Source organism: Phaethon aethereus (assembly GCF_964289735.1).
Source record: "Phaethon aethereus genome assembly, chromosome: 3".
Taxonomy (NCBI): domain Eukaryota; kingdom Metazoa; phylum Chordata; class Aves; order Phaethontiformes; family Phaethontidae; genus Phaethon; species Phaethon aethereus.
The window spans coordinates 121745309-121765120 of record NC_138576.1 but is presented as its reverse complement, the minus strand read 5'-3'; the positions used below and the strand labels follow the sequence as shown (position 1 = coordinate 121765120).

General features: G+C 46.2%; 1 protein-coding gene across 1 annotated transcript in view; it reads left to right on the top strand.

The window, feature by feature from the left end:
- The window catches only part of MACROD2 (mono-ADP ribosylhydrolase 2), a gene marked incomplete at its 5' end in the record, with an annotated part of 899733 nt that extends 880135 nt beyond the window's left edge, over positions 1 to 19598 (top strand). Inside the window, 2 exons of the mRNA XM_081997745.1 lie at positions 13174 to 13257; positions 18894 to 19598. Of these exons, the coding sequence (XP_081853871.1) occupies positions 13174 to 13257; positions 18894 to 18955 (146 nt within the window). The 3' untranslated portion in view covers positions 18956 to 19598. The remainder of the gene's footprint in view (positions 1 to 13173; positions 13258 to 18893) is intronic.
- Positions 19599 to 19812: the final 214 nt, after the last annotated feature.

Sequence of the window (19812 nt, the reverse complement as noted above, 5' to 3'; positions counted from 1 at the left end):
TGGCAGGGAACATGCAGAAGGATAAGCAGTATCTTTTTAACCATTAGTATTGTTACTGTCATCATTAATCATGAATTATGCATATAGCATGCAACACAGTTCCTAAACTTGAGCCGGTAATATCGTGCAAGGTGCCGCACACGGTCGTCTCTACCCAAGGAACACACAGCCTAGATTTCATGGCTTTGCATGCTTATTAGCCTACCTGGAGCATCCGTTTTGTGGATTTCCAACACCGTTACACTGCTGTCTTACACACGTATCATCTGTGACGAGCAGGCTTCCTCCAACTCCTGCTGGTTAAAGAATAGCTCGCTCAGCTTTGCCGGAAATACTTGTTGTATGAATGACAAATACAGGCACTCATCAGTGCTTCCTGCAAGCTAGTCAGAAGCATGTCCCTCTTGTTCCTCCCTCCATGAAAATGTTTTACAAAATCAAAAAATACTCATTTCCTTCTACATTTGGAAAGTTCTTTACTTTAAAAAAAAAAAATTGACAGAAACCCGATGGCTTCAGTTCATAGTTTTTGCGAGAGCCAGCAACATTTCTCTGGAAATCTTAGGCTTTTCAGGCTACATTTGTGTGACTCCCTGAAAACATAACATTTTGCATGCAACTATGTGTTCTTTTAAAAGAAAAGAAGAAAAAAAAAAAAAAAGTAATTTGATTCAGGAAAAAGGTTTTGTTAGAAATATTTTGATCAACTCCACATGTGCCTTTCCAGTCGGTTCCCTGTGCAGCAGGACCACCCGCTGCTTGCGGGATGCAGTAGCCACGGTGGCTTTGGTGCAGTGTCGGGGCTGCTGCCGGCTGCCCGGCCAGTCTCCAGCCTGAGCCAGGCGCTTTCGCAAGCTTTGATGGCAGGAGGCAAAGCAGCCAAAACTTCTGCGAGGTGCTACACTATGTGGCATGACATGGAGACTTACCCTCTCCTCCTCCTTCCCCATTTTTGAGGTACATTTGAAGTTTAAGGAAGGGGTTTTTTTATTCAGCTGTTGCGTTTTCGCAAGACCGGATTCCTTGAACAAATGTAAAAACTGTGGCTATCGTGTGTAAATGCAGGTTAGCCTCTGCTGTGAAAATTCCTCGTCAACTTGTAGCCTACAGTACTAAGTCAAAGCACCATACTCTCAGATTCCGGCAGGTTTTACCAGGCTGAGTGAGGATCAGTGGTACTCTGTGCTTAGGACCCTCATAAGATTTTCAATCGGTGCTCGGTAGTGTCACAGATAGTCAGTGTGAATTGGAACAGCCCATTAAGGCACAACGCTTACTTCTCCCCTACTGCTCCAGATAATCTCTACATGTGGTAACTGAAAGGCTGCAGACTTTTAACTTAAAGCACATCTCATGTAGGGACCTCTTTTAGGTGCTTATATCAGAATAACGGGAGAGGTAAGTAGGAATGATATTTATCTAGATTTGCTGTGAACGATAAACTTTCTAGGCAAAGGCCACCTATTTTCTATGTAACAGACCCTTTCTTTTTAGGGTCTGTAGTATTTAAAAGAGATTCTATGTGAAGAGAGCCATGCAAGGTGTTTATTTTATTTCCTTGCTTTCCTTATATACATAAGAAACATTCTGTGCATAGTTGTGAAAAGAAGTTGTTTGAGTCTCCTGAGACTGTCAGATTGATGTTTTTTAGTGCACTGAAGTGTCGTAAAAAATGGGAACTATAAAACAATGTAACACGAATTGTCTAGACCTTTAAACCTGCTCAGGAAATTAAGATAGAGAGAGAGATAGAGAGAGAGAGATATATATATATAAAGAAACTCAATAAACCTTGTTTTTAAGATTGCGAGATTTGCTATTGACAGGGCTGAATATAAACACGGTTCAAGGCCAGTGACTTAATTCTAGGTGACACCACTCCTAATCTTTTATGGCTGAATCCTTCAGTTTTACCTGTGACTCTGGGAAAGTGTCTGCCAAGGCTGAAGTCACTTGCACGAGCGGATTAGCAATTTTCGCATTCTTGTGAAAGCTTCAGTAATTCCATGAAAGTAGCAGATGCCGAGGCATTTGTAGAGACCATGGGCAGTGGCAGTCCTTACACCAGCATACAAATTGTTGCAGACCTGGGCCATAGTGAACGTCTGTAGCCTCTAATTCTGGCCCTTGTGCTATGTGCTGGCAAAAGCTCCGCGTTGTCCTCCAGCTGTGGGTACCCAAGGGGAGGAGAAGAGGAGAGGTGTTGCTGCTGGTTGACCTGAGCATGGAACCACTATATCAATTTCTCTCTCTCTCTCTTTTTTTTTTTTTTTTTTTTTTTTAATTAAAGCCTGGAATAGTTGAAAGCTGTATAATGAAAAGGCTTTGGGCATCTGCAAGTTCATGAGTTAAGAAGCTCTTCACTATGAATAAATCATAAAACGTGGTCCAAATCCAGCAATCTGAAGGAGTGTAGCTTGAGGAAATGCTTTTAATGTGTCCGTGTCATCCTCCTTTACCAGGACAAAAGTCTGCTGCTATCAACTACTAATACAATTATTCTCTTCTGGCTTAATTGGTAGAGGTCTTGACTTTAGTTCTAAGATCCCAAGAATAAGCCTTTACATCTTCTGGCACCCCATAGCAGGGGGATGGCATTACGGGAACGGCTAAGTACTGCAGCATGCCAGCCCGGTTTTCAGTACTTTTATATGGTGTGTGGCATTTCTGAGTCTCCCACAGCAGCGGCTGCTGTATTCTGCCTGACCTTCAGGACACCTTATTGTAAGGAACCTGCGTTAGCTGGCGGTTATTAAGAGGATTTTGGGAGATGTTATAGACCTGATCAATAGCTTCAAGTAAAATTATAGTTACGTTGTTAGCCTCAAGAGTCCGCCGGTTTTCGTGACAGATACCAGATTTATTAGCAGTTCTGTAAATTCTGTTGTGGGAAAAAGAAAGCGAAAGACGTATTGTTAGCTATGATGTCACTGAGCTTCCTAAGCATGGGTTGGAGAGGTGATGTCATCCTTAGTGCAGTGAGAATGGGCATTGAATTTTTAAGTCTGTGTTTAGGATCGCAAATAAGTGGCCTGGTTTTCAAAAATGCTGAGCACATCCCAAACACTTTATTAAGGGAGACCCTTTGAAGACAGCTGGAGCTGCTGGGTGCTCGGAGCTTTTGAAAATCGGGATCTAAACTCGGATTTAAAAAGCCCCTAATGTTAGTCACCTATTTTTGAAAATACCGGCCTACTTTGTAGATAACTCACAAGAAACAAAGTGTCCTTCCTCTTGTAGTTATCACACTACCCCACCGTGCTCAGGGTCTTTCCCCAGGCTTTTTCCAGGACTACAAACTGGAGCCATCTCCATAGCTAGCGACTAAGTCAGAGGCAGCATAGGGAGGAACACTTGCTAAAATCAAGAAGAGCCGGGGGGAACCCACAACCCAACCAAAAAAACCCCCTGAATGTTAGTTTGCTGGAGAAAGAAATGTTCAGCTTAAAGCAAATAAGCCAGATCTCTGTTTTACAAAGCTGAGGTCAGTTAGGAAGTGCTCTGGAGCTGTTTGGAGCAGGGAGGATTATGGTTGTTAGTATTCTTTGCATTATGTTATCTAAATGTAAATTCCTGTCTCTGATGTAACACCCTAGTTAGACCCTAGAATTTATGAACCAAACAAAGGATGAAATGTGAAAAAGTTGAGAAGAAAAATCTGCAGCTCTGTCTGTGTGTAATTCTTACTGAGAGCTGATATAAATGGAAGACAAATCAAAGGCAACAATAGTGCCGCACATTTTATCTCACACCCTGTGATGCATATTAGTGTTGTTTCCCATTGTGAGCCAGAAAGAACATTTACAATTTCAGAAAACACTGCATAATGCTCTCCGCAAGGAAGAGAAGCAAGTGTATGACTGCCAGTACTGACACTCGCTTTTTTCTGGACTGCAGAATTGCTTTTCTGTAAGCTCTGTTGTGGGCAAAATTTTTCTACCCCACACTGTGAATTTGGACTTTGGCCTTAAAATTTTCTCCACGAAACAGAGCCAATAAACCTTACTGAGTTGGTAATGTAAATCCGGTCTTTAGCCTTGCCAGGGAATGCCAGCCAAACCAATCAACAAGTGGTGGTACGCTCCTAAGGTGCAGACGATAACACCCAGGCTGGTGGATGAATTTGCTTTTAAAGCAACTCACCGGAGTCATCTTTTCCGTTGTGCTCTTCCGTGTTTTGGAAATACCCCTGGCCTCACGGGAGAGGAGGGTGAGTGTCAGCAGGGTGGGTGGGTATTTCAAGTGTTAAAAAGGAGCTACCCGATCGCTGTCTGGCTGTGCACCTGCCTTACTCTCCAAAATGTCAGTGGAAAAAGCTGACTTTTAAGACCTGCCACTGAAACGCGTGGAAGAGCACGACTGCCGCCACGGGGCTGAAATGCCCGTGGTGGTAGCTAGGTTTTTCTTTCAGGCATGTCTCGGTTTGGGAGCGGGCGGCATGCAATTCCTTCCGTCAGCGCTGTGATTTAGAGATTTTGGTCTTCCCTTGGCTTATCTCTGTGCGCTCTGTGTTGAGAGGAGGATGTGGTTATTGCCTGCCGGCACAGGGCGACCAGAGGCTACACCACCCCTTGCTCTGCTGTACTTGTGCTGTTTCCCGGGGAGACATCTTACTCCACGTCATTGTCGTAAAATCTTGTTCTTATATTCATCCATTTATCAGTAGAAATTAGAAATGTCATCCAGGCTGAGGAGGTAATATAGCACTTGCAGCATGTTTGCTTTCCCTCCCATTCCTTTGAGTCTGGCTAGCGCTGGCTGGCTCCCTGCTGTAGCGGAGGATGCCAGGCTTTCACCAGAGCAGTGGGGGCAGCAATCGGCATTGATGATCCTCTGACAGCCACACGGATGTCCAGAAGCCAGATTTCAGCGACGGCTACTCTCCACAGGGCGCGTGACGCTTCCCGAGCAGAATGGGGAGCATCGCCTTGGGGAATACATCCAGCGCCGCCATCTATCACTCGGCTGTTCCCTTCGTAACGGAGGGAAAACAACCCTCAGCCATTTATTTATGAAAAATTGCTAACTGCCCTTGAACGTAAACATATACACAAAGGTGTTTCTCTCTGTGTGTGTGTGTGTTTTATTTAAACATCTGTTATATTGTGATGAGTCACCATCCGAAACAAGAGCCCCAAGAACTGCAACAGGTGAGGAGCTCAGGAGCAAGGTTGGTCCTTTATAGTAGACTTGTGTTTATCACCATACAGTTAAAGCTGACTGTAAAATTTTGGCTTTGAAGGAGTGAGAGCAGAGCTCAGTTTAAAAAAGAAAAAAAAAGGTGCATTAATTATTTTTTAAAAATGATCATTATTGAACATGTGTCTCGGTAGGGGAAAAATATGGTAAGGATCATCTGTAAGGTCTCTGTTATTGAGTGCTGCCAATTACTGCTTCTTTTCAAGCAAATGAGTTCCGTATTATGTTCACCTTGGTTTTAGGAAGCCAGCAGATTTCTAAAAATTAGAACGGAGTGCTCGATCAGGAGGTGATGGGCCTTTAGAAATGCAAGTACTTCTTCCAAAGAGCAAGACGGTTCATCCAGGTGTGTTGTAGGCTCTGCCTCTGGTTGGCCAAGTTTTTATTGAGGTTTGTTTTTTTGGTGTTTGGACATTTTTAAATAATTTTTATTTTTCGTGCTGGCTGTTGTATCTTTATATCACAAAACGTTTTAAAGTTGCAGCGTGCCTGTAAGGTCACGTCTGTTATCTTTGTTGAACTCATGTACCTCTCCTTGTTGCGAATATATTGCTTTATTTTAAGCTGCAAAATTTCATTTGGGGTCTCTGGATAAATAACAGGGAAGAGCCTTCCTCCCACAGCGTATATTGTTACGGCCTTTCAGGTGGATCCATACACCTTCCTTATTTACCCTTCTGCTGCTGTTCCCTGCTACTTTAAAACTCATTTTTCACGTACTTTGTCTCCTCGAAAAGGAATTGAACAGCTTTTTTTTTTTCAGGGGCCCTCTCTGACTCAGCAGCAATCTCTTTCAGAAGCTGAGATTTATTTATTTCTGGGGTTTATTTATTTATTTATATAAATAAATAAATTTATTTATTTCCAGAAATAAATGGCTGCAGCCATAAGGGTGAGCAGCCCCGCCGATACGTTATCAGCAGCTCGGGCAAAGCCTCCTCTTGCCCTGTGCGGATGGCGCGTTCCCCTCCTCCTCTCTGCTGTAGCCGGGGAGCGGGAGCTTCGTAGAAGATGAGGGTGCTTGTCTGAAAGGAACTTTCCCGACTTCCGGTTCTCGTAGTTTGCTGTTCGTGTCCTCTCGGGTTCTTGCCCTCTCCCTCCCCACCCTTCCCTTAGAAATTCTTTCATAAATACTGTTTCTATTCACTCCCAGCACCCACCTAGTTCTCGTGCAGCTTCTCAAGGCTGAGGGCTGGCACCGTCTCCTCTGTTTGGAGCGGCTCCTTTGGGGGGAAAGGGAAAGTTTCTTTCCTTTTTCTGAAACAAATAGCGTGGCGTTCTGACAAATCTGGCCTGCTTAGGAGATCCAGGACCTCTTTCGCTTTCGGAGTCTATTGCTTTGCTGCGGTTGCCTCGAGATCATTTTGAATGCTCAGAAAATACAGGGAATGCAAGATTGAAACGGGATAGGGGCGCAGTATGCGCTGATGGGAAATCCAGCGGCAGCACGAGCTACTACGTTGTTCATGTCGGGGTGGGGGGGAACGAGGCCTGTTAAAGCCACCGGGCTCCCAGATCGGTTTTTCAAAATTAAGGACCGAGTCCTCACCCCAGACTAGTGGCGCAAAGAGGAACGAAGCTCGCCGTACAAGGACAGCTGGAGACAGGACATGGTAACGAGCAATGGTGAGTGTGCAGAGAAAATAATGCTGTGATGGGAGTAGAGGTGCAGGTATCGTTCTGGCGGCCGGCGGTCGTTCCACAGGCTTGCTGCCACGGCTGCGGAATTAGAAGAACATTTCTGAATGCCCAACACGACCTGGAGATTTCTTGCGGCTTACACAAAAGGGTCCTCCAGTGCTGTAATTCCTCACACCTGCACAGCTCTTTAAGGTCAGGAGGCTAGTGATCAGGAACCGAAGCAAATCACTTACGAGTTTCACAAATGGTTGAAAGCGGCAGGGAAAATGACAGAACAGGGAAGGTAGGTAAATAATCACGCCGTTTCTATTCGTTCAGAAACCCTTCACTTTCATAAATACCGCTGAGCGTGCAATCTGCCTTATTTGTAGGCAGGGAAATGGAGCACGAGGGCTTTGGAAGCCACTCGGGATAGCTGATCTGCTAGTTTGAATACAGCCAGGCAACATTTTAGTTGTGTCAACGGCCAGCGATCGAGGAATGCGATGAAAGCTTCTGGATGCTCCATTTCAGACGTTCCCCGCTGCAGGCTGCTTCTCTGATGAGAGGTTTCGCAGCGAGAGCATCTGGAAGACGGCAACGCGGCCTCTTACGCAGCTAAGGCTTTGTCAGGATAAAAAAATTTGAAAAGGGCTTTTCTTAAAACGATATGCCCTTGTATTCATCAGGAGCCTGCTGTGTGCAGGTTTATCCTGTTGTTACAGGGAGACAAAAGATACAAAGAGCTCCCGAGGGGCATTAGCGATTTTAGAGACGCCCAATTTGTATGGGTCTTATGGGCCATATTGCTGAGAGACAATCCTCACTGCACTCCCATTCCCACCTTTAGGGAAAAGGAGGCATAATGAGATTTACTAAGAGTATTTTTAATAAAGGGCTGGAAGGGGATAGGGATAAGCGGATCTTAGACACTTTTAAATCGCGTTAAAAAAAAAATTGCGGTTCAGCCTGAGCTGGAAATAGTAGTGGCGGGAAGCAGCGCGATACCTTTAGGTACGGTCGCGTGCGCAAAACACGGAGCGCTGACGTGATGCACGCTACGTTGGAGGGACGGGGAGCCTCATTGCGCGGGGTTACTCCGGGAGACAAAGCCAAAATGCCAAAAGGGAGGGGAGGGTAAACTCTCCACTTAACGATGAAGGCGCTGCAACATGAATCCTGACAGCCCACGCGTGGCATTAAGAAATGATGCTCAGCGCCTTCAAAAGCCCGGCAAAGCTAGCGTCCCGGCCAGCACGCCCTGAAATCTGTGTGTTCTCTTGAAATCTTGAGTTCTCTTCATCTCTATGGTGCCTAATTGCGGGGGGCTTTTTTGGTCGAGGTGGAATATTCCTGATTTAAGAGATGGAGACGTTTGTTGTTTACGAAGCCACGCTGAGTAGCGAGAGGCGCCTTTGCGGCAGCGCCGTTCCTGTAGACTCGACGCTGCCGTGCTCGACCCGTGCGTTGCAGAAGGATAGCGAGGGGGAAAACTGCCCGCCGACTTGAGCATACCGACGTGCGGATGGACCGTGATTGCCGTGTTTGTTTTAGAGCCCCAAGAGCAGCAGGCTGGGGGGTTCTGCATGCAGATCTCTACAAGAAGACAGCATAAATCTTCTACGTGGTAGAATCTGGTCTGGTTAAAAGGGTCAGTCGCCCCCGATGGAGGTGTCGAACAAGAGTCAAACTGAGCCCTTGTATCACAGACAGCTTCAGTTTCTAAGTGAAGCAGCATTTATAATGCTACTAAAATACAGCAGTAAACAAGGTATATGAAGGCTTGACAGTCACATTAGCAAAGAGCTACGGTGAAATGACTGGGAAGAAGGAAAAAACAGCTCTGGCTATTTGCAGAGCAAGAAAAATGGAACTGGTTTTGACAGATAAGACAATGCAGCAGTGGGTCAGAAGAGCTTTGTCTGTCTTTTCTGTTGCTGCAGATGAAAAATGGTGCCTTCAAATTTTAACCGGAGAAATTTGGATTGTAACGAGCCTCCGTCTCTCCGAGTCTCCCAATTAGGGGAAGCATTTTTACAGCTAAACTCAAAATAATAAATTTTATTCGGTGGGTGTGAATCAGGGTAATTTGGATCGTTCGGATTAGCTGCAATGTGGTTTTCATATTGCATAACGACAGAGGTGATTTTTTCTAAGTATATAACACGAGTAGAAGCAACTGCTCTACAAATAATTTACAACTAATGAATTTTCTAGGGTTGCAAATTGTCCATGGGCAGGATAGTATTTTACTGGAATTACTGTGGCAACACCCAAAATTGCTGGGCAGACATGTTACAGGAGTAACGACCTTGCCCTTTTGCCTGCAAAAATAGAAGTAGTTGGCTGGACTGTTGTATTACTGATAACCCTTTTGTTCCTCAAATATTCAGACTGATCTTAGGGCCAGGTTTTCCCACTTAGTTGTAAGACTTCTAAAATTGGGGAATTTTTAAGATTTACGTTATCTCGGTGTTGCCTGATTGCACCGACAGAAATCTGTTTTTCTGTTTGTCTTAAAGCTAGTCTACGACCTTGTAACAAGCTAGGGACTCATAGCAGCAATCCAGATTCCTGATTCCAGCCAGGTCTCCCAGGCTCCCTCAATAGTAAAGAGAAATAAACTCCCCTAAGGCGGGCAGCTCAGAGCAGAGACCCAGTTCAGGTGCCTTCCAGGAACGATTCGTCGATTCTGGGGACGCTACATTGGGATTTTGCTTTGAATTACCCAGGAGAGGAACCTGCCTCTCTCACCTGATTACAGAGGCACTCTTCAGTGCACAGCAAAGCCTTGCCGACGATCAGGGGAAAGAATGAGTTTCGTGGATTGCTCTGTGTTACAGCTTCTAAGCCTGCCATAGTTGCCTGCTTTTATCTCTTGAAACAGATGTGAACCTCTTGCAAAGGGAGGAGGAGGAGGAAGGTTACACTTCTTACTTATTAGGATTTATCAGGGGTGTGGAGAGTAGACGTCTGACCTCTGCACTCAGACATTTTTAAAATTGATACTAATGTACCAACAACCACCACATCTTTACGTTAATCTCATGAATCGCGTACGAATCTGGAACCGCGTTTCTCCAGAGAAAGAACAGCGTATTAGCCGTAGCCGCGTGGAACTAATGACAGATTGCGACTGTAGAGGAGAAAAAAAGATGAAATAACAGTACAGAGATTTCTGCCTTCCCGGTATATAGTTGTTTTACGTCTTTCAAAAGACTGGGAGCGATCCTCGCTCGCGCCAGAAGCCTGTCGTCGCTTAGCGCTAGGCTGGTTGTGTAACCAGCCTGCAAAGGGCTCCGGTGACGAGCTCTGCCAGGAGCGTGGCTGCAAATGCTAATTGAAACGGAAAGCGGTGTCTCCCGGGCTCCCTCCCTCTCCGTAACGCTGGCTGCTGCTCGGAGACCCAAAATACCTCGCTTGCTTGTTCTCTAACCTGAAGCAATCAAAACAGGGGGGCGAGGGGAGGCCTCTACAGGAAATTGGTTCTCAAGGCGGTTCTAGTATCGGTCGAATTCTGCCGTTGATGTGAAACGGGCTCATTTCTGTGCGGCACTCTGTTTTACCGCACAGTGGGGAAGAAGCTTTTTGGATAATACCCTTTCCACGTGCATGGCAGTACAGTGAATGCTCCTCTCCCCCACCCACGATAACAGCGACAGAAGAAACAAAGATTTGTATTAACCGAGTTTGAAAGTCTTCCCAAAAATTGGACGCTGTAAGGCGCAAGCCTCCTCCAAAGGTTTGCAGTGGTGCTTGGCATTGTTAAGGTTTAAAATGTCTTCGGCCTTGTTTGTCCCTGAACGTTGTTTCCCACTATCATTTTCTTGCTGACTATATCAAACAATCAACATACCCTATAAAAAAAACCCCAATACGGCCATAATCCCCTCCTAGAAGGGATGGGGAATCAGCTATTCGGACTTGGAAAGAAGGTGAAACTGCAGAACACACACTAGTGCTTTTCTGACAATGTTGATGACCCTAAACCTCTCGAAACGTAATTTTGCGAATTTGCTGCTGCTCTTGTTAGTCTTTCCAACTTCTCTCTAGGGCTGCCCACCCCGAGAGGCGAACCTGTAGCTTTTGGTATCGAGGACCCTCGACGCCTTCTGCTTTCGTCCCTGCAACGGCGGGTCCAATTAGCACATGTGCACACGCGTGCACGCGTACGCCCAAGATGTCCCGTCTTTAATTAGTCTCTGTCTTCACCTAGTGCCATGCCAATAATCCTTTGTACTAGTCAGCTGCATGAGAGATTTCTGAAATTGAAAGCGAGAAACCTCTGGACAGTGTGGTGAAGCCAGGCTAGTTAATGGGACATCTTGGGTTTAGGAGCTGACAACAGCAGAGCGAGTAGGTATCTCTAGCTGTTAGAGAAACGGGGAGCTAAGACGTAACCTGTCATCTCGTATCTGCTTTATTTGGTTAATAGATGGTGTTTTAGAGGAGGCAAAGTCGGACTCGGAGGCATCAGCTGCCAGTGAGAGCGCGTTGGTGTTTAGCAGGGATCCCAAATTCCTACATCAGACATTTGAGTGTCTTGGTGGGAAAGGCTGCAGGTGACGCTCGTGGCGGGACGGTTGGTGTTCCAAAATTTTGCTTTTAGTAGAGCTGCTTCCTCCAGCAGTGTAGCACAACCCAAATTTCAGCGTATCTTCCTTGATTAATTAGTGCTTTCATAGCCACCCAAATTTCATGTTGATTTTGCTAGAGGAAGTCAGGCAGGGATTTTGAACATACCTCCTCAGTCTTGTACTTGACAAGCTCCTGGCGTTATGCGCACGCTCCCGCGATGGGGTGACCTGGGTTTATTGTTTGTGTAAGCGAAAAAGAGCCACGGGTGAGCGCTGGGAAAGCTTTGGCCTGTCGGTGCGTAAGAAACCTCAGGAGAAAACCACGCTCGCTCTCCCGAATTCCCCGGAGAAGCGTCAGGGATTTGACATGCCCACAAAGGGGCCAGCTCAGGCATTCGCTCATACGCGGAGTTCGCAGTCACAGATGTTTACAGGCATTTTGATTGTTTGTACGGGGAGATGATTTACACCGGTGCAGAAGAGGTGGAGCTGGTGATTCGACGATCCACCGAAGGATTTCTGCAGTAGCAGCAAGAGCTATCAAAACGATGGGTGACATCTCCATCGCTGTAAAGTCATCCATCGCGCTTTCCCCCACGCTCGCTAAGTGTCTAATTGAGCTTTCCGGTTGCTATTTTTTGTTAGTTTCCTTATTTGTCGGGTCCTCGTTTTAGCATTTCGACGCTTGGTAGGGCCACAGGTAGCGCGCTGCAAGTTGCTTGCGAGAATAGCATCGCCAAGATAGCGAGCACAGAGGAGACTAAAATCTCTGTGACAATGTATTGGCTTGTAGATAAGATTAGAAGGAAAACTGGCTGAAAACCTCAATTTATGGAAAAAATAACTGTAGCGCACTGAAGTGCATTAAAAAGACACACTCTAGACTTCCGCGGAAAGGGGAAGGGGGTGTTTGTTGGGACTGTGAACGTTTAGTCTCTGTTGCTGAAGAGGTAAATTATTTCAGCTTGAGAGTAAACTGTTCTTGAGATGTCTCGGCCCTTGCTACGCTTTGGTGTCTCATAATGACCACCCAAATGTCTGGATCGCTTAGCAACGAATAGCGTGACATCCTGTAGTTCAACCACAGGATAGGTGCACCAGGCTTTATAGCGGCCACGAAAGCAGAGAAGTAGCGTGATGGAAATTAACTAAAAATTGGCTTCTCGGCACTCTAAACGGCAGAATATAAGGAGAACTGTGCACGAAACAGCAAACACACCTCTTTTTTTTTTTCTATTTCAAATTTGTTAGGAGATTGAATCTAAGCTCCCAGACAAGCCTGAGGCAGAAGAGAGAAAAGCGTTGAGTTACAATGATAAAATGCATTTTCCTAAATTCAAATTCTAGTTTGTGCCTGACTACCCGGTATATTTGAACTCTCACTGTATCTATTTTTATTCTGCTAGCTAGAGAAATTTTATAAGTGCGATTAGGTCCCCATCATATATTGCATTTTATGAGCAGAAGGGATTCCTTAAAAATGATGAGAAAAGAATGGCAGGGAGGAAGAAACACACGCTATGATGTGGTTTTAACAATCTCGGTTAGAAAAGAGAGCAGATCGCTACAAATATTCAAGCAATTATTTTCAAACCACTTTCCTCCCCCTCTGTCCTCTGCCCTTTTCTCTAAGGGCTGCCACTATAGAGCAGCAGAGTCTATAAAGGTAAAGGCATGCCAGAAGAAAAAGCAAACAAACAGGCATATACGGAGTCTGAGAATTATACATTAATTGCGTAAAGTATTGATTTTTCTCTTTCTTGGGCTTGTCTTACAGGTTTGCAAGGGAAAGAGAAAACTTCTGCGGAGCCTATGAAAGCTGACCTTGCATGTGAAGCAGCAGACGTTTCAAATAAGGATGGTATGTTGTTCTAATATTTCAATTGCCCTGAGGTGGACGCGTAGCATGCCTTTCTGGGGTTTGTTTGTACAGGGCTTATATTTATATCCCTTCAACCGAGTCTTCTTGAGAGTTTACGCAATCTCTACTGTCTTGGAAGTCTGGTGGAAGTACCCTTCGGTGCTATAGCCCTGCATTTCTAGGTGACTGGGTTTACGTGTTCAATTGGTATCTTCAATCCGCTTGCCTTTTAACTGAACAATATTTTCGGCCCGCCGTAATTTTGGTCTGGATATCGAATTTGCCAAGACGAGTGTGGTCTCACACAGGAGTCGGAAGATAATATTTTGAAAACTTTTGTGCCGGTGCCCGACTCCAGCACGGGGCAAGCGCTGGCTGTATAAACTCTGAGCTCGTACGCCGGCCTCCTCCTCGCTGGGAGCCGATTTCCCTTCCTTCCTCTGCTCCGGCGCCTGGAGCCCCTCCTGCCCCTCCTTCTTCACTGACCTGGGTGTCTGCAGAGCTGTTCCTCTCGCATATTCTCGCTCCTCTCTCCAGCTGCAAACGCTGCCTACCCATTTATTTCCCCTTGTTAAATACGTTATCCCGGAGGTGCCACCACCGTCAGCCTCGGCCAGTGGCAGGGTCCGTCTCGGAGCCGGCTGGCACCGGCCCTACTGGACACGGGGGAAGTTTCTAGCAGCTTCTCACAGAAGCCACCCCACCAACTCCAACGCTACCAAAACCTTGCCACGCAAACCCCGTACGGGGTCTTTCTTGGTTTTTACCAAAAAGAGCCCTCCTCACCGCTCCGAAAGGCAGTGGTTTTGGAATTGGAGTTCCAGTCTCTGTTTTGTTATCGTGAAGGGGACCCCTCTCTGTAGCATGACTGATTTTTGATTCCTCCTTTAACCTCTTCAGCACTGACGTCATATAAATTCAAGGCATACTTTTTTACATCTCAAAGACAAAACAATTATATACTTTTTTTTACATTAGTTACACAAATAATCTAATGCTGATTTCCTTTCTCTGATGTCAGATCATGCTGCCGCGTTTGAATCGGTGGCTGATTTAGATACCGGTCCGTAGGGAAGTTTTTGCAAGAATAGGAAAAGGAAGCATGCGTAACGGGTTTTCATTTTTAAGAAAATACTAGAGATCATGCTGTTACTTGTAAGCGTGCAGGGTAAAGCCAAACCAGCCTTCTCGCCTCCTCCCCTGAACAAACCAACCAAAAACTTGTAGTCACATTAAAATATTTGAATTTTGCATCCCTGCAATAGTCTGGGCTACTTAGTGAAAACAAATCCAAATTTACTGAAAGACTATCTCAAGGGATTTCCCGCTTGAAGGAAAAGCGACCGTATAGCTCTTGCGATGCGTGCCGTAACGCAGCACAGCTGGATCAGCTGACAGCTTCTGACATGACAATCACGATAACTTTTTCTGTTTCAAATCTCGCTTATCTTGTAAGGTCTTCTACATATAACTCATCTTTTAACTTCCTTTTCTGTGAACTTTCTAAGTTACGTGCAAGGATGGGAAAATGGTATCTGCTAAGGCTGCAGAAAAGTACTCTGCTGCTCAGGGGGGTCTTTGTTTCGCTACGGCTTAAGTTGCTATTGGGATCATATTACAGGGTGGGTTTTTTGTGGACGTATATTACGCGTTTAAAAAAATCAGAACAGCAGAGGAATCAAACCACTCGTGCTCTGTTTTATGTGAAGGGTTAAGTTTTGCTGAAAAAAAGCCCTAAAATTTTTAAACGTGCTTGGTACTAATCGAGATTTTTAAAAAAGCAAAAAAGATTCCCTTTGACAGTAATTTTTATGTGAAGTGCCTATTTTTTCTCTGGTCCCCTTCCTTCCGCCCCAGGAGAGCTCACGGCTTCGCAGCTGAAAGCACAAGCATATATCACCAGGTACCCCTTGGCAGCCTGGCTCTTGTGTTTTAATTTCGTGTACCGTGTCACGGTGAAAAGGGCTTAAGAAATACGGAGAGTTTAGACAGCTTAGGTGGATCTCTATATTGGTTCATCTAGTGGGCAGGGCCGTAATAGTGATATATTTCAGAAATTACTATTATGTGAAAGCTGGGAGTGATTCTCCATCAGGAAAGCTGTCAGCGGGTGCGTCTGTAAGCCCAAACAGGGACGTGTACGCGGAGATACAGGCTACGGCTGGCAATCTCTGTCAGCCACCGGAGCGAAGACCCCTGGATATTAAATTTTTTGTACCCAGGACAGATTTGCTAATTAGTATTTTGTTACGAGGACAAAACCCACCTTTGGCGATCGGCTTCCTAGGCGGTGTTTCCCTGCTGGCAGCCTTTTTATTATTCTATTTTTTTTCTTTTCTCTCCTTTTTTTGCATCACCAAAGCTTTAAAGATTACTAAGGCAGATATTAGTTTCCAGCTGGCATTAGGCGGATAATAACTCTTCACTCCTTTCATAATGGGGTAATTCATTTGCCTTTTTTATTTGAAGCTTCCCGAAAGCTGCATCCTCACTTACTAACACAATAGGAGAAAAGAAAAAGATGAAGGCGGTGTCAGACCTGAAATTTCACACTTTTTTTTATAAGCTTGTGCGGGCTGATGAATGCGCCATCGGCATCCCGACCTTCGCGTGATTCACCAAAGCAATATAAAAGCAAGGTCTTGACGGCTGACGCCCTCGGGCTTTTTATGGTGTTGGTGTAATATCCAAGAAACGAGCAACTACCGAGTAAACGGGTGCGCGCGTTTCTTCACCGCACGGTGGGTTGAATTCAAAATAGGTGGTTCTCTTTCTAGGCGGTCTGGAGTTATAGCTGCGCGTGCTACGGCCAAATTATGCAGATGCAAGGGGGAAACATTGTTTAGGAAGCGGCTGAAGAAATAGGTTATCTTTGCGAGTAAGAGTCTGACCGAGCTCCTATTTAAATCAAGACGGTAATATTTTGGTTTCATAGCAGGTCTATAGCATAATATCCTGGGGCGGGGAAATGCGCTCGCTCTCTCGCAGTTGACTCTCAACTTGGCTTTCCAGTCTCCCGTTTGCCGTCTTCTCTACTTAGAAGCTGCGCCGTGGCTTGTCGCTACCTGACCTTTAAGCACGTAGCTTCCTTGCAAGGGGAGAGCGGGATGCCTTGCTGCCGACGCACATCCACGGGGTCAGCAGCCGCTGCAGCGCTTTGACGGATGTGAACCACGCGCTGGGTTATTTCTTCTCCTCTTGCGAGGAACTGGCTTTTGCGGGGAAGTCCTTCCCTGGTCGTAATTTGAGAGCTGCGAAGCAGCTCGCAGATTGAGAGAGAAGGTGCAGACGGGTCCTCTCCAGCGGGCCAAAAGTTAGGGCGAAACACACAGGGAGAGCGCGGAGGAATATGCACTTCCATTGCACAGAGATGTCCGTTTGTGGCATAAAAAGCCCCGTGTGAAGCTGCAGAAGGGGGAGGAGGTAAAACGGAATTTAGGATATGTGCAGCCTCCTCGAACTGACGTAGCTTCGTCGAGCCGCTGGCTGTTGTAGCGTATTTCGGTAGATGCAAAAAGACCGCTAACGTAAGTTAGCGGTTTAACACCTCTAAAAACATTGTTTAGCGGAGAGTAGGCCAGTTTTGGCTTGCGACGCGGTCGGATGTAGCGTGCCCGAGGCTAACGACATCGTTCTGACACTAACCCGTGCTGGGAGGCAGCGAGGGCCGCGAGTCACATCCCCGCCGTACCCGGTGGCAGCTCTTCCATCTGCTCTTGCGGTAGGTGCTTCGCTGCCATGTTATTTTCCAGCTAAATATAGAGGATCGCGTAGGTGGCCTCGTAGTGACATCTGTTGTTAAGGTTCACCCAGTGGTCTGCAGAAGCTTGTCCTTCAGTTAGATCTTCCCGTCCCTACCAGCGCTAATGCAAAGAGCCGACCGTAGTCACAAACCCGCAGGAAAAAGCGAATAGCGAAACCCTCCGGTGCCTTAGCGCTCGCGAGCCGCCTCCCCACCGCGGCACGCACGGCGGATGCTTTTTGCGCCGGTGACGCGGGATGCCTGGCTGCCGTTTCCACTGCAAAACAGCTTCCCCGCTGGCGGAGGCTTCGGGTTCCGGGCCTCGGCCGGGGCCGCCCCGTGCTTTCACGTCGCCTTAAAGCATTCCCGGGCAGCTCGCAATTTGCCCCGCTCTATGTGATGTGCTATCGGCGTGACGGGCATTGACCGCTCATAACCACAAAAAAAGGAAGGGGAAGGAGGCGAAGTCGTCTGGGATGCTCGCAGGGCCTAACCTCAGGTGTTAAACCAAGCTTTATTTCTGCAGGAGATCTCTCTCAAATTTAGTGAGTGAAGCCTTACGGTGTTTTCAGAAAACCCAGCCGCTGAAACCGGCCGGCGTGACGAGGCTGAGAAAGGCCGCTGTCGTCAGTGCGCAGCAGCCTTCCCTTGATGATCTTTTACTAAGCATCCCGTCTTTGCTGTGCAAATGCGTCTAAAGAACGCATCGCTAAACGCGATGTGCATCAGAGCTCCGTAATCAGGAGCGGATACTTTTCTTACTATTCATTGCGTACATCCAGGAAGTCATCACAGTGTCTGTTCTGCATATGGATGATGAATAATTTACAAATAATTCATGAAAACCCTGACAGGTGTATTGACATGCTATTGACTCAGAGAGAGATCATACTGCCTGGCTGGAAGTAGCACAGTTACCGATTTTTGGCTTTCCCCCACCACCTCGCATCTTCCCTTAGTTTCCAAATCTCTCATTCCGGTTTGAGGTTTTTCCCCCGTCACCCTCATTAAATGACTCATAATCTGCAGTTGATACCACAACATAAAGCAAGCTCAAAGAAAGGAAAAAAGTCTTAATATAAATGGCTTCGTTCGAATTCATTGCAGAGCGAATACCGAATACTAATCTTAAAAATGCCCGTAATGCTGAAGTAACCCTTTTCTATTTAGCCTAGATGGGACCAATCACACCTGCTATAGTGTAAATGATATTTTTGACAAAGGTCACGCTGAAATGAGTTTAAGCCTTCTTACCTAATTTTTTTTATTTTTAAATTAAAAAAAAAGATTGGTTTTGTAAACGGATAGTACACGAGCGAACTAGTATATGCAGGAGTATAGTGACGTTGCCCCTGAATCCTCTCCCAGGCTCCAGCAATTTGCAGATCAAGGACACCTAGAGGCAGCGGCAGCATCTCTGTAACTGGAGATGGATCCGCGTTCAGCCCACAGCTCCGCCGGGGACCTTCTCAGAAGCCTGCGGATGTTCGGATCACAGGGTCGAGACCGCTTCGCCCGGCGAAACTCTAAATCACCCTTTGGAGATATTCCGCCTGTGGCCTACAGAGACAGAGGGGGGTCATTGAGCTCTTCAGCTGGGCACCGCGGTCGGGCGCCAGAGTCAGACCGGATGGATGCGGACCAAAGAGAAAGTCTAGACCCAGAGGCTTGCGCTTCTAGCGATGGAGAAGGCTACGACACCCCTGCTCGTCGGGGTTTCCGTGTGACCGCGGGTTAGCGTGGCTGGCCCGAGAGACGTTTTTGCGGATTTACGGCGTAGAATTTTTAATGCAATAAATGTCCCCTTTGGGTTAGAAGCGGTTATTACTCCACGTGATAAACTTAACAAGTACCGTGAATAGAATTTTTGATGACTGTCTCGTTTTATTTTCAGCTGAAATGAATAGTCAAGTTGAAAGTATAAGTGATCCTACGGAAACAGAGCGGGAAGCTTAAGTAACAGGTGAGACCTTTATAGCTATTCCCCCCCGCCCCGCCCTTTTCCGTTCAGTTTCTGTTTGAAAACTTGCTTTAAAAATGACATTAATTAACGTTAGAATTTAACAAAAAAAAAAAAGGAAGACAGAATGCAAAGGAAAAGAAATCGCCTAATAAGGCCCATATTACACCAAAAAATGAAAATGTCTAGTTGACTTGATTTGTCAAGTAAATATTATAGTAGCAGGCCGCAACTGTAACGGATTTAGGCAGCGCACGGTCTTAGATCATCAGAAGGCGAGACAGCACCGAAATAAGGAACGGAAGAGTAACCTAGTGAACAATTTTTGGCATCGCTTAGGAGAATGACAGGCAATTTATACCGGTTGGAACCGAGCTCAGCTCTGTACGATCTGTATTCTGGGAACCATAGGTTCACGTCACGAGGGGTTTGTTGCCCTTGGCGCTCTGATGCCCAACGTCACTTGTAGCGATGCCGCTGAAAAACAAGGCAAAGTCAGTGAGCCGGTTTCTGGGGCCGTGCCACATTTTGGAGCTTTTTATGGCTTTAAACGCTAAACGATAGCGCTACGGCAGGAGCGTGCAATGGTGGCTGTTGCTGCAGAGTTCGTCATAGGCGTAAACAACCTTGCCCGTAGATAAAAATGAATAATTTGGTAGGAAGACAGAAGTCTGAGGCTCGTCCCCAATTAGAAGAAGCAGTTGCTATTTCTCGCTCAAAAGCACGTTTTAAGCATTAATGCACACCGCTTCCTTGGCATAGGGTTATCGTGAGATGCCGATATCATATACAGCAAAACGCGTTATTTGTGCTCGTAATGGGATTTCTTGTAGCTCAAGACCAAATATAGCGG